Source organism: Acinonyx jubatus, chromosome B4 (assembly GCF_027475565.1).
Source record: "Acinonyx jubatus isolate Ajub_Pintada_27869175 chromosome B4, VMU_Ajub_asm_v1.0, whole genome shotgun sequence".
Taxonomy (NCBI): domain Eukaryota; kingdom Metazoa; phylum Chordata; class Mammalia; order Carnivora; family Felidae; genus Acinonyx; species Acinonyx jubatus.
In genome coordinates, this window is record NC_069387.1 from 74,247,530 (window position 1) to 74,261,762 (window position 14,233).

The window sequence follows — 14,233 nt, forward strand, 5'->3', positions numbered from 1 at the left end:
CCGTGACAGCAGGGAAAACCCAGGAGATGCTTGTAGCTGGAATCAGACACAGCCTTCATCTTCTTGTGTTTATTCTCAGAACATACAAACTCATCTTCTCAGAGAATAAAAAACAGAAATTTCACTCAGTGACTTCAAGATGGACACAGCCAGCTCACCCTGTCCCCACAGCTACTAAAAAAATTCCCTGGGTGAGGGATGCCCAGAGTGCACAGCACCCCTGGGCACAGGGGCCGTGCACAGCTCTAAACAAGGCTCTCAACTGGTTTTATAATCCAAAAGGGCAAACGGCTGTCAAAATGACAGAGTCCAAGGTCCATAATCCTCACAGTGCCAGATCCCCTGGGGTCACCTAGGGCAATGACACTGCTGCAGCTTCTGCAGTCAAGTCCGAGCCGAAGAGGTACCGTCGTGGCGGCCAGGTTTTTGTTCAGTCTGTGAGGCAGTGCCAACCGGCTGCCCCCACGACTGGCAAGAGCTGATGGCCCAGTGCAATCCCAAAGCCCTCCAGAGGGGCAGAGCCAGGCCAGAATCTGTGTCCTTTGTTCTCCCTGCCGCCTATAGCAGTTTCCTCTCCTTCTGCAGCCCCGCGCTCGGGCCTTCAGACCTGAGGGTTTGGGCCGAGGAGTCTGATTGTTTCCTAAGGCCCCATAAGAGTGAGGACCTGGAAAGAGACGTAAGGGTCCCGAAGAAAAGGCTTCAGAACATGCCCTTAAACTGACGGCAAGAGTGCCGTGTCAAGCAAAGATGGTCTCTTCCCGGCGCTTCTTGGTGAGGATGGTGCCTGGCTTGTGCTGGGCATCTGGGTGGTTGGCTAGTTCTGGGGGGCAGGAGGACACCGGGCTCTCCAGGATGGCTTGCTTCAGCTCATAGAACACAGCGGAGTCCTCTTTGGTGAGGAAGGTGATGGCCACACCGCTCTTGCCAGCTCGTCCCGTGCGACCAATGCGGTGGATGTAATCTGGGGGAAGGGGAGGAGTGCCACCGAGGGTACCGGGCCTCACTTCTAAAGGCGCCCCCCACCCCAACACACCTCCGAGGGCAGTCAATACCCCGCCGCCCCCCCCACGTGGCCTGACCCCCGCGGCGCCCACAGTGCCCTCTCCACCACTAACGATGGGGATCAACCTGCCACACCCAGACTGAAAGCGGCCCACACCCCGGAGACAGAGCTGTCCTGGGTGCTGGGACAAAACCCATGGGAGATAAAAAGCAGAGCTCTTCCCACCGGGACAAGCAATCCCAGACTTGGAGCTGTGAGGAATGGCAGCAAGAGCCTCCGGCTTCAAGTGGAATGAGACAAGGAGGCCCCCTTTACCTGGATGGAAGCTGCTTCCGCCCGCACTTACCTTCAATGTTTTTGGCCATATCATAGTTGACAACCATAGACACATCTTGGATGTCGATACCACGACCCGCCACATCTGTAGCCACCAAAATATCCTTGGCCCCAGCCTTGAGGTTGGACAGTGCAAACTCTCGCTGCTCCTGGCCTTTTCCACCATGCAGCGTGCAAGCATTGTACTGTTGGAACAATGGCAAGGTGAGAAGAGAGCAGTGGGGTCATGGAAAGACACAGAAGGGAGTGGAGATCGTGAGGGAGGGCTGCAGAGCAGCAGGGCAGACGCGGAAGGAGGAGGGGGAGAGAACGAGTGCTACTGGAAGCAAGCAGAGAACAGGTGAGCTGAAGAAAGGGACGGGAGAGAACAGGGTGTGGTGCGGCAGGGGCAGACAGAGTGAGGTCAAAGGTAAAGCCCTGGGGTGAGAGGGGAAAGAGAGTAAAAATAAAGTGATAGTACTAACGGTAAAGCGACTGGGGGGCAGGTGGCACGGAGCCAGACAGACGGGAAGTCATCAAAGAGAGAATGAGGCTGAGATGAGGGTGGCAAGCAGGGACCAAGACATTTAAGGACCCTTGAAACACCAGTAGCAGGAGTAAAGGACACCAATCCCCCATGTCCCTCGTGATGCACCACCCACTTTCCCATACATCTATAAACACAAAGAACTCTGATCTACTATTCTACAGCCTCCTGTCCGGCCAGGATGTGTGTCTCAAAACCTGTCCCTGGCCCGGCCCCCTTGGAGGAAGACCCAAGGCAGTTCTGGCTGCCCTTGCAGGACTAGACAGGGGATCACACAACAGACCCAGTTCCCTCATCCCTGTCACACCACCCTTTTCCCTCCGGCCCTGACTTGAACCCTAGGTTAAAGAATGGGACAGAACTGAAAGGAGGAGCCTCAGAGGGGCCCTCTATTTTCAGAAAGTCCCACCAAAGAGAGCGGACTTGGCTCTCTCTCGCCAGACATACCCCCATCTTCTCCAGAGATTTGGCCAAAACATCGCAGCCCTTCTTCTGGTTGACAAAAATGATAATGGGTGGATCAAAGCCTTGTTCCAAGATTGCCAGCAGCTTTTTCCTGGGGAGAAGAGGCAGAGGAGAAAAATGAGAGGCACGCTCTGATCTACCAACACCAATTCCAGGACCTTCAATCCCATGGCGTCCCGAACAAGCAAACCGCAGCTCTTTAGAACGGCAGAACATTCACCCTCCATCATCCCGCATACAGAAAAAAGCACCTTCTCCATCATGTTTTGCCAGGCTCAGCCGCCCCCATACCTCTTTTCCGACTCTGACATGAGGAAGACCTTCTGTTCCACACGTTCATGAGGCTTGCCTGCAGAGCCAATGTACACCACAGCAGGTCGCCGCAGATAGCTCCGGGCCAGACGCTCCACCGCTGGGGGCATGGTGGCCGTGAACATGACTGTCTGTGAAAAGAGGAAGCTCAGCCCTGGGCCCAGGCAGGCACCGCCATATCCTCCATCGCCACAGGAAGTGTAGCCTGGGCTAAAGAACCTAAAACGAGCCATGGAGTAGGCTTTAACAGCCACTGCCATAGGAAATCGTGTCCTTTGCTCTCCCACTTCTTTCCTCACTACCTGCTCACCAAGGTATTTTGCATCTTATGATGACACGAAGGGCTGAGAGCATTTGCTGGCACCCATGGTGGGGAGTAGCATGATGCCTTGGAACCATTTTCGAGGGCAAAGCCAATAATGGCTCCGCTGCCAGGACTGTCAGAGGACATGCTGGTAAATGTACCGTGGCCCCCCCCCCCCCCCCAGGGCAAGAAGGGCCTCAGAGCAGGTTTGGCAACTTGCCCCCTTTTCCCAGCTTAGGGAAGCGGCCTTACTTGGCGGTACTTATGTTTTCCTGACTCAAAGTTGGCCAACATCTTCTCAGGGTCCTCAGCTTCATCCGTGTCCGGCTTCTGGTTGCTGACAGGCATGTGCTCCAGGATCTTCTGGACATCTGGCTCAAAGCCCATGTCAATCATCCTATCTGCCTCATCCAGAACCACATAGGTACAGCGGCTCAGCACAAGGTAACGGTTCTCCAGCACATCAATCAGACGTCCTGGGGTAGCTATCACAATCTGGAGGGCACAGTGGAAACATATGCAGCCGCAGCACGTACCCCTTTCTTCTCCCTCCTGTGAACTATCCACCCGCTCAGACAACACACCTCCAATGCTAAGGAACTTGGACCCCAACCTGCAGTTATGACTGACGGCAAAGGTTCCTAAGAACTGGCACAGAATCGCTTGTTGCCACCTTGGATTTTTTTAAGGCGTGAACAGGGTCTCTGAGTAAGGCTCAGGAGTCAAACAGAAGAGGCAAAATCAGGAACTTTCTTAGATGGAAGAGAGACTAAGGGAAACCATGGAGAGAATTATACAAAGGGATTATGCCAGGAAGTTGCAAAAGACTCAATTCCTCCATAAAATTTCTTATCGAAAGCTCTCTTCCTCTACCTTGAGGAGCCAATACGTGAAGTCACTGACATGGTCTGGCAGAGTGAGTGACAACAAAGGCTGTGGTATGAGTCTCAGCTCTGCTCATTGCCAGCTGTGACTCTGGGCAAGTTACTGACCTGAGCCTCAGCTTCACCTGCACAACGGAGGTCCACCACCTCTCTCTCTCATTTGGTTGTTGGTAAAATTAATGATGCGCACAGTACGATACCTGGTTCTTAAGTTCTCGACAAGTAACAGCACATATATATAAACCAGTCCTTTTCTTCACTTTACTGTACGTCTATGGCAGAAACCAGAGACACAGCCCCCAAACTGAGAACCCTCAAACAGTGGGCTGGCTGCCCGCCAGGTGAACGAACCTCACAGCCCATGCGCAGCCTGAAACCCTGGTCCTCTCTGGAGATGCCGCCAATGACAGCCACAGTGCGGATGCCCAGTGGCTTCCCAAACTTGATGGTCTCTTCCTCAATCTGCTGAGCCAACTCACGAGTGGGGGCCAGGATGATGGCATAAGGGCCTTGGTCTGACTCTTCGATCCTGTGGTAAACGGGGCATCCCACAGTTCCGTGAGCTTTCGTTCTTATCCAACCACAAACAGGAGCAAGACAAAGTCACTCTTAAGGGCAGCTATGGAGATGGGGAGGGTGGTGGGAAAAGGATGCAAAGATCTCATTTAAAAATCAGAGACTCCAGGGCAGCCAAGTTCTTCAGGGAGTGGTCCTTGCCAACAAAATCATACACCTCTTTGATACCGTGATCCAATTATTCCCTAGTATCTGACCCAGACTAAAGAAGGGGGTTTCTGACTGTAGACTTAAAAAGAAAACCAAACGCTCAGTTGCCACTGTGACCTTTCCCACCCAGCCAAACCCACCCCACCTGGGACCTGCCGACCCCACCTGTCAATTTTGGGGAGAGTGGTGATCCAGACGAGCAATGGGATGAGGAAGGCTGCTGTCTTGCCACTGCCAGTCTCAGCCACACCAATGATGTCACGATTCTGTAGCCCAATGGGAATTGCTTGACGCTGGATAGGTGTTGGTTCCTGCAGTGACCCAGAGACAATAATGGGTACAGATGGAGTCCGGCTACCCAAGCCACTGCTGACAGAGTGGGCACGTGGGCCAGCACAAGAGGAGGACAGCAGTTCACAGTGAGGAAACACAGTCACCAAAGGCCAATACTTCCACCAGAAAGTGAGAGCATCACCTTAGTGCTCCCTGGCAGAAGAGGAACAAAACAGAGGAACAAAGGAACAAAGCTCTCTGTTCCCAAATTAAGTGTGTATCCCCTAGAACATGGGAACACATCAGGTCTTCTGGGCCAAGCTGTCCCTCCTTACCTTGTACCCACACTTATCGATGACCTCCAAGATGTGCGGGGGCAGAGAAGAGTCTTTCCAGGACCGGATGGGATTGGGGATCTTGCCACCTTTGGTGGTGATGCTGTAGTCCTCTCGGAAGATCCGCCAGTCCCGGTCCGTCATCTCATCTAACTTCTTCTGGGACCAGTGCCGATCATCCCAGCGCTGCTTGGCTTCCTTCTTACGGAGCTTGCGGAGTCTGGCCCTGGAGTGGGACGTGAGGAACAAGTGGGATCAGTATCCTTCCTCCAGCTCCTTTCTGTAGGTTCTGGGCTCTGCCCAACCACCCCCAGCCCTGCCACTCACTCCTCCTGCTCCTTTTCTTCCAGTGTCCGCCTCTTCTCCATCAGGTCTCCGTAGAAACGTGACTGCTCTCGTTTCTGCTGCTTCAGGTCAATGCCTGCAATGAAGCCTCGCCCCAACAACTGCACCTGGTGCCGTTCCTTGTATCTGAGGTGGAGACAGGGGTTTGTTATAGCAGCAGGAGGGAAGGGCGGACTACTGACATGAACCAATATGTACACCTTCGTAACTGGGGTCTTTCCTCACCCAGAGAGCTGGCTGACTATGCGCTTACCGATTTCCCCACCCCAGAATCTTACTGCTCTTTCTGTAGCACCAGTTCTTTCCAGGAACTGCCTTAAAAGACCTAGCACACAGGCCTGAAGCCACTCACAGGGGGTTGTAGTCGATGGATGTGTCCTCCGATGCGTCCCACTCAAAGACAAACTTGCGGTCATTGAGATGCCTTGTTCGGCGCCGCTTCTTGATACCACCCAGATAACGCTCCTGCCCAGGGACGGAATGCAAAGCCCATGAAGCTCCAGGCCCACCCAGATCTCACATGCAGAGATCGGAATGGCCAAATAACTAAATCTCATTCTTGTGTGTGGCGGGGGAAATGAGCACAGAACCAAGGCCTGCACCTTAATGGCATGCAGTTCCTTGCTCTTATCCTTCTCTTCCCGGATCTTCTGTCGCCCTTCCTCATCCTCATTTCCATTGGTCTCCCGCTCCATCCTCTCCCTGCGTTCCCGACGTTCCCGTTCCTGAGGGTCTTCTGCAGACCAAGGAAAGCAAAGCTGCAGAAGAACTCAGTGCAAGACAAAAGAGGGCACGGACAGGATCTGGACGACAGACATCAAATGAGAAGGGGGAGATTTGCAATACAAGGGAAATGGAGACGTAACCCAGAGATATGCTCATCAACTCCCCCAGCCCTCCCTCTTCCAAACTCCAGAGCAAACAGGTTTCCGGCTCTCCTGAGTGACACTACAATTCCAACCCATCCTCTCCTACTCCTTCTAAGGGCTACACAGGGGAGGAAAACGAACCCAACATTTTCCTGCCCAAGTCTTGGAACTGTTTCCTTTTCTTGCGCTCTTCTTCGAGCATCCTCTGTCGCTCCTCCACCTCCTGCTGTCGTCGCTTTAGGGCTTCAGCCTCTCGTTCCGCTTTGGAGAGGAACTTGGGCTACAAAATAGATTGGAACTGTAAACGAAGGATCTAGGAGCAGGGTATGATCACATCATTGATAAGGAGACAGCAGAGGGCCCGACAATATTTGCTCAGGCATTACACCTCTTCAGGAAAATACAGATAGGTCTAGGATCCCACTATGGCCCGAACTGTGTCCCCCTCAAAATTTATATGTTGAAGCCCTAACTCCCAGTACCTCAGAATATGACTGTATTTGGATAGAACCTTTAAAGAGGTGATTAAGGTAGGGGCGCCTGGGTGGCTCAGTCAGTTAAGCGTCCGACTTCGGCTCAGGTCATGATCTTGCGGTTTGTGGGTTCGAGCTCTGGGTCAGGCTCTATGCTGACAGATCAGAGCCTGGAGCCTGCTTCCGATTCTGTGTCTCCCTCTCTCTCTGCCCCTCCCCTGCTTACGCTCTGTCTCTCAATAATAAATAAACATTTGGGGCGCCTGGGTGGCGCAGTCGGTTAAGCGTCCAACTTCTGCCAGGTCACGATCTCGCGGTCCGTGAGTTTGAGCCCCGCGTCAGGCTCTGGGCTGATGGCTCAGAGCCTGGAGCCTGTTTCCGATTCTGTGTCTCCCTCTCTCTCTGCCCCTCCCCCGTTCATGGTCTGTCTCTCTCTGTCCCCCCCAAAAAAATAAATAAATAAACGTTGAAAAAAAAAATTTTTTTTAAATAATAAATAAATAAATAAACACTAAAAAAATTTTATAATAAATAAATAAATAAATAAAAGAGGTGATAAGGTAAAATGAAGTTCTTTGAGTGGACCCTAAACCATTCCTCTCTTGTAAGAGAAAACCTGGGCACAGAGAGACACCAGGGGCATGTCCGCACAGAGGGAAGATCATGTGAGGACACAAAAGACATCCACCCACGAGCCAAGGAGAGAGGCCTCAGAAGAAAACCACCCTACTGACACCGTGATCCCAGCTTCTAGCCTCGAGAACTGTGACAAAATTAATTTCTGTTGTTTATGTCGCTCAGCCTGCAACGTTCTATTATAGCAGCCCGGCCAGCTAACACAGACCCTCGAGTTCTCACCTTAGCCTCAGCTTCTTCCTCAGCCTTCTTCTTGGCCAGAAGTTCCTCCAGAGATAATGGCTGAGCCTAAAGATAAAAAAAAATAGGACTTCAGTCCATAAAGGCTCTCTCCCTTTGAAGATTTATAATGCAGAACTTGAACTGAAGAGGAAGATGAGAGAAATCCTTCCTCTCCTTTACCTTAGGTTTCTTATCACCATGTTCATCGTCTTCATCCTTCTTAGAGTCTCTGTCTTTCCGAGATTTAAAATCTTTTCCTCGGCCAGGAGATAAACTTTAAGGAAAAGAAACGGGAAAGATCCATATCGCTATCTTGCCCTCATCCAGGCTGAGCCACAGAGAGGATAGAAGTTTTCCCATGACTCAACAAGACTGGCTTATGGCCATCCATCATGCCCTGAAGCTCCCTTTGCAGGCCTGGTCACTCTGCCTGCTCTGAAACCTAATGATGGGCCTGTCTTGGCCCCATTCTACCCGAATCTCCCTTTCCAAGACTAATCTCTTCTCACAAGATTGCCTTCACTACTGAGGGCAAAATCTCTCTTCCAAATAGCAGGTGCGCATCAGAAAAAAAGAATCCTGCTTCATTTATAATACACGATGAATTTCGTTGACAAGGTCCCCCACCATCCACCCTTTCCGGGTACTGTTCTGTGTGTTCCCTCCCCCTGCTTCCTTCCTACCTGTGCAGAGATCCTTTCCCCACAACTATTACAAGCCCAATCTACAAGAGGTCTCAAACACCCCCACCCCCGTATTTGCTATGGGAATTGTGTTCTTTGCCCTGAATCCTAACCTGCATACTCAGAGCCTAATAAAAACTTTGCATACAGAATTTCCAGAGGAAAGAGGTCAAGATACTGGGGCATTAAGCTATCCCAACAAATACATGTTGTTTATCTTGGGTGGACACCTGAATGGTCCAATGGAACTAAGGGACTGTTTTGTAGGCTGGTAACCCTCTCCAACTAATTTCTAACTTTTAAGAACAAACTGACCCTCAAACTGTTGCAGCTTCAGTAACTGGTTATAGTTTCTAAGGATACGTGCTTTCTAAAAATGACAGCTCTGCAGTAACTACCACAACAACTGACTTCCCTATGGGCCTGCGCCAGCTCAGAGGCAGAGAGGAAGGCTTTCTCCTAAGGCCCGCTCCCATTCCCTCAGGTACCTGGATCGTTTCCGGTCCTTGTCCCGTCGGTGCCCATCCTTATCCCGGTCTCGGTCCTTCTTATTCCGATCACGCTCCTTATCCCGTTCTCGTTCTTTGTGCCTTCGCTCTCTAAAGACGGCAAATTTAAGAAATCATGTGAGATTTCCAGAGTATCCAGGTTCACTGCAGTCATAAGAAGGTTCTCGTGATCTTTTTTTTTTTTTTAAATGTTTATTTACTTATTTTTGAGAGAGAGCAAGCAGAAGAGGAGGAGGGGCAGAGAGAAAGACACAATCTGAAGCAGGCTCCAAGCTGTCAGCAGAGCCCAATGCAGGGCTTGAACCCACAAACCATGAGATCATGACCTGAGCCAAAGTCGGACGCTTGACCGACTGAGCCACCCAGGTGTCCCTCTCATGCTCTTTTCTCCACAAAGCAGCATTTTTATAAATCGGGGAATGTGTCTCTAGGAGAAGCTATGAGGGAATTCTAAGACAGTCGTCTAGATCGGAGTTGTACTGCTAAGCATTAATGGAATGATAGGCCATAGTCTATGTGAACAGAGAAACTATCTTCCTCGATCACTTGGACCTTCATCCTACAAGTTCCCTCTTAACTTTTAAGAGCTGCTGGGTCACTAGGTGTAGAGAAATATGTGAAAGACTAGTGGCCTAATAGTGCAGGCATCAGAGGAACCAAGAATGAAGAAGTGTGAAATGTACTCTCCCTTCCCATATAGACATACAAAGTTACTTTACCTTTCTGTAGACTTGGAACGGGACCGGGAGCGAGAACGGCTACCTCCTCGACGCCTATCCCTTGAACGATGCCGCTTCCTGTCTTTGGATGGGGAAGACTTCCGGTCCCGGTCTCTATCCCGTTCTCTGTCAGGAGTCCGAGATCGCTTTCTTTCCTCCTTGGAAGGTGATGCATCACGGTCCTTTTTGTCAGCCAGCTCTCCTGCCATCTGTCATGGATAAGAGAAATCCTTATTATGTACTATGTACTACTCTAAACTGTTTATATAGTCACAAAACAACCCTATGAGGTAGATATACTGGAATGCCTACTTTATAGATGAGAGAATGGAAGCTCAGGTATATAAAGTAACTTGCCTGAGGACACACAGGTGGTAGGTGACAGAGTGCCAGGCACTCTGGCTCCAGAGACCCATTCTTATTTGTTATACTATACCATCCCTCTGTGATCCCTTTTTGTATACATATACGTTCATTTCTAAAAGTATATAACAGATGTTATCTTATTTTTATAATTAGACTGTAAGAGTATGAAAAGAAATGTTAGTGAATGCATAGTATACTAGCTACCTCTGGAAACATCCTATATTGCTTATCTTAGCAGTCTGCCAGCCCACTGGGATCAGTCAACGCATAAATGGCTAAGGGAGGTAAGTTCCCTTGAGCTCATAAAGAAAACTCAAAAGAGGAAAAAGAGTTACCTTTGAGATTTGGGATTACACTCTTAAATTGTTAGTGGAGAAAAGAGAACTTAAATTTAAATGGAGAGAAGTTAAATTTAAATGGAGAAACAAACTCACTTTCACTCAGATTAAAAGAAATGTACTTCTCATTATACAATGGGAAAAACTTTGGTAAAGGGTACACAGAACCTCTATGTTTTGTTTTTTTTTTTTTTTTTTTGCAACTTACTGTGAATCTATAATTATTTCAGAAAAGAAAGAAAGGTAGGTACCAAAAAATAAAGGTCACAGACTGCTGACTGACATTCCCTACTCAGATTCTCATAGAGCCTTGACCACTACCCAGTCCTATGAAAGGTTTGAGCAGGAATTTGTTCCATTCCCCTCCTGCCTGGGGGGGACACTGAACACCATGTCACACTGTCAACTGTCCTTCTAACTACAAAATCCACCTCAGCCAGGAGCTAAAATGACAGTAAGTCTGAATCCACCTCTACCCCATCACTATCATCATCATCCATTCCTAACACTCAGGATACATTTCTCAGAACTTATTTTACCCCCAAATGGTTCCGTTGGAATATCAGTTCCCCAGACTTTCACGTACAATCTCCCTTCCATGTAATTTCCTGCCATATACCTTTAAGAAAGGAGAATGTGTAAAGAAAAGAAAAATGAACAAGTCGCACTTTCATCTTATCTCACAATTGTCTGAGAAATGACTAAATGTTCTATATCAGTACATAATGCAATTATACTTATGTCTCTTCTACTCAGAACCCTAAGAAAACAACCCAGAAGGGAGGTATCTTCTCTGAACATCACTCATTCTCTCAGCAAATATTCACTAAGCACCAGAAACTGTTCTACCTGCTAGAGATATAGCAGTAAACAAAACAAAGTCTCTGATCTCATAACACTGAAATTCCAATGAAGCGCATAATGGGCAGAATAAGAGAATTTCAAATAGTAATGAGAAGTAATAGAATAAAACAGGGTGGATATGATGGGGACAGGTAGGAACAAGTGAGAGAGGGCTCAGGAAAGAGTGTTTTAGGTAACATGTAAGCTGAGACTTGAATGATGGGAAAGAGAGAGGCTGCAAAGATCAGGGAAAAGATCTTATGGGGTAGAAAGTTCAACGAGTACTAAGGCATTGGGGTAAGAACTAGCGCAGCATATTTGCCAATTAAAAACAGACTTATGTGGCTGAGTGACAGTGACCCAGGGGAAAGACTGATTTAAGGTGAGTTCAGGGAGATAGGCTGGATTCAGATCGTGGAAATGTGTTTTAGGCCCGGGTAAAGGAACCTGGATTTCAACCTAACAACAACAGGAACCTTAACGGGTGTTAAACAGGAAGTGATGTGATCTAATTTTACATTTTTAAAGAATTTGGTGACTTGAAAGAAAATAATAGGGAGGCAAGAGTAGAAACAGAACCAGCAGTCTAGGCAACAGATGACAGTCGCTTGTTCTAGGAAAGTGGCAATGGAGATGGAAAGTAGTGAGCTTCAGGATATACTTGGAGGCAAAGCAGACAGGACTTACTGATGAAGGGAGAAAGGAAAAGAGGAGACACAAAGATAGCTCCTAAATTTATGGTGTGACTGACCTAATGGTTCACGATGCCATTAGTGACCAGCAGTGACTGGGGAAGGAAGAGATTTAAGAGAAAATCAAAAGTTTCATTTTGAAAATGCAATTCTGGAACTCAGAAGAACCTGGAGACAAAAATTTGAGTCATCACTGTATACATGGCTTTTAAAGCTATGAGACACTAAATAGTATTACCTAAATAGGCACTATAGTTAAAGAAAGAAATAAAAGAGAACCAGGTTTGAGCTCTGGAACACTGTAACATTTAGAGGTCAGGCAAAGGAGCCAGAGAAGAAGACTGGAAAAAAGCAACAGCATTAAGAAAGAGGAAAAAAAGTTAAGGATGACATCACAGAAGCCAAAAGTGTGTTTCACAGAGGGAGTGATTAACTGTGCCAGTGGAAAAAGGCTAGGAGATAGTGACCCTTGTGTTTGGAAAAATGGAGATGATTGGTGACCTTGACAAGAGTTGTTCTGATGGCATGGAGGAAGTAGAAGCCTGAGTGGAGTGAGTTTAGAAGAGAATGAGAAGTGAGGATAAGGAAACAATATAGACAACTTTTATTACAGGTTCTACTTATCACAAGGGCCAGATAACCAGGCGCACCCTACTCATCGCTTCTCAACAGCCTTCCTTGCAAACCTCCAGGTCTTTGAGTTCCTCAGTTCTTGTAGGGTAGGGGCAGATTTTCTTTTTCATCCAATTAAGTATTTATCAAGCATCTACTATATGCAAAGCACCATGCTAGACTCCGTATTGAATTACAAAAGGAAATTAGGAAGATCCTGTCCAAAAAAAAGGTTACAGAACAATAGAGGGTATGTGGCACTTACCAAGATGAAGGCTCAGATGAAGTATTATAGGAATTCAAAGAAGTTTCCTTTCATTTGCAAAGAAGATTTGGAAAGATCTGTAGAGGAAGTGGCTCTTGAGCATTTAAGTATAGGTAGAATTTGAAGATGTGTAATTGAGGGTGCGGAAAAGTCATTCCTAGCAAAAGAAATAATACAGGAGGCGCAGAGGCGGGAAAGCATGACTGGTTCTGGGAGAAAAGCCAGAGTTCCAGTTTGGCTGGAGCAAGGCTTACTCAAAATATGAAGGAATAAAGTCGGATGGAGGGTATCACAGGTGCTATGCTCATGGGCAAAGGTCTGGCCCGTAAGATCGTCCAGGGACCTGGCCTGTGTCTCCAGGAGTCAACACTCCGCCCTGGGGCCCGCGCCCCTTCACTCCAGCCCGCCAGAGCTCTCTGGGCTCATGCCCCTACCCTGAGGCATTCTTCCCCGCCTCGTCCCGGGGACAGGGGCCATCGCCGTGCCCCCACTCTTGCCCTCTCTGCAAGCTCCTGGGAACCGCCTCCATCGTTCGGGACTCACCACTCTGAGTCTGAACCGCCCAACGCGGCCTCAACGTCGCCGAACAGTCGCCATCTTTCCCGTTTCCTGGTCGCCGAGATGCATCCGCGGCCGCGCGGCATGCTGGGAAGGTGAGTTCCTGGTACCTGGCGGCGCGGGCGGACATTAAAAGCCTGGGAACTACTAATCCCACAACGCACCGCGCGAAGGCCAACCCCGGCCGCGGGGTCTGCTGGGCAATGTGGTTCGCCAAACATCTGAGTTTGTGGGAGAAAGAGTTTTCCGTGGGTTTGCTTCCAGCAAAAGGTTCTCTCGCCACGCAGTCTTCCTGGAATATGTTGGTTTTACTGGACTCTCGTGGCTTACGACGAAGGAATTTAAGGGCTTCTTTAGATATCAATAGCGCTTAATTATCACAAGCAACTGCAGTAACAAATACTGGACCGTTTGTGGAAAAGCGTTTTTACAAAAAAAAATAAAATAAAAATCTGTGAGATAGATTAGCCCCATTTTACAGGTAGACAAACTAAAGGTTAAGTTACAGGAGTAGCCTAGTATTTCAGATTGAGGGTAGGACGATTCATTGTGTGGGACTATCCGGAATTTAGAAGAACATTTTAGCAACCTTGTCCGGGCAGCACAATACCCAGTTGTTGTGGCAACTCAAAATGAGTCCATACTTGGATTACAGAGCCCTCCCGGAAGTATAGTATTGCCTGGGCTGTGGCATCTGTTTTCTCAACATTCTTAATAGGACCCTGGCTTCCTCCTTTTCTTGCTCTTTAGAATCTGGCCAGCGGGGCTAGCTTCATATTTTTGCTTCTTTCTTCCACCTAGCGCCCCCACCCCCGCCCTGACTCAGATCCACAGAGTTTTCTTTACTCCAAATTGTATGTTTACTTCGTTTCTCTTTGCTCTTGTGGTTCTTAATTCACCAGCCCCACTTTTCCCCCACCCCCAAAAGAAACCCCAAAC

The 14,233-nt window shown here is 48.6% G+C and overlaps 1 protein-coding gene across 2 annotated transcripts; it reads right to left on the bottom strand.

Moving 5' to 3' along the window:
* Positions 1 to 54: 54 nt before the first annotated feature.
* DDX23 (DEAD-box helicase 23) lies at positions 55 to 13,415 on the bottom strand. Of its 2 annotated transcripts, XM_015065802.3 has the most exons (18): positions 13,280 to 13,338; positions 12,737 to 12,813; positions 9,621 to 9,829; positions 8,881 to 8,991; positions 7,890 to 7,983; positions 7,710 to 7,775; positions 6,520 to 6,658; positions 6,112 to 6,245; positions 5,862 to 5,974; positions 5,492 to 5,635; positions 5,165 to 5,390; positions 4,722 to 4,867; positions 4,182 to 4,359; positions 3,199 to 3,441; positions 2,622 to 2,773; positions 2,313 to 2,421; positions 1,350 to 1,524; positions 55 to 961 (listed from the first exon to the last, which is right to left on the bottom strand). In XM_015065802.3, the coding sequence occupies exons 3-18, from the start codon at positions 9,827 to 9,829 to the stop codon at positions 738 to 740; spliced, it is 2,463 nt and encodes an 820-aa protein (XP_014921288.1). In that variant the 5' UTR covers positions 12,737 to 12,813; positions 13,280 to 13,338; the 3' UTR covers positions 55 to 737. The 2 variants fall into 2 exon arrangements, with proteins under 2 accessions (XP_014921288.1, XP_014921287.1); XM_015065801.3 differs by lacking the exon at positions 12,737 to 12,813 and having other exon boundaries at positions 13,280 to 13,415.
* Between the last annotated feature and the right edge of the window lie 818 nt (positions 13,416 to 14,233).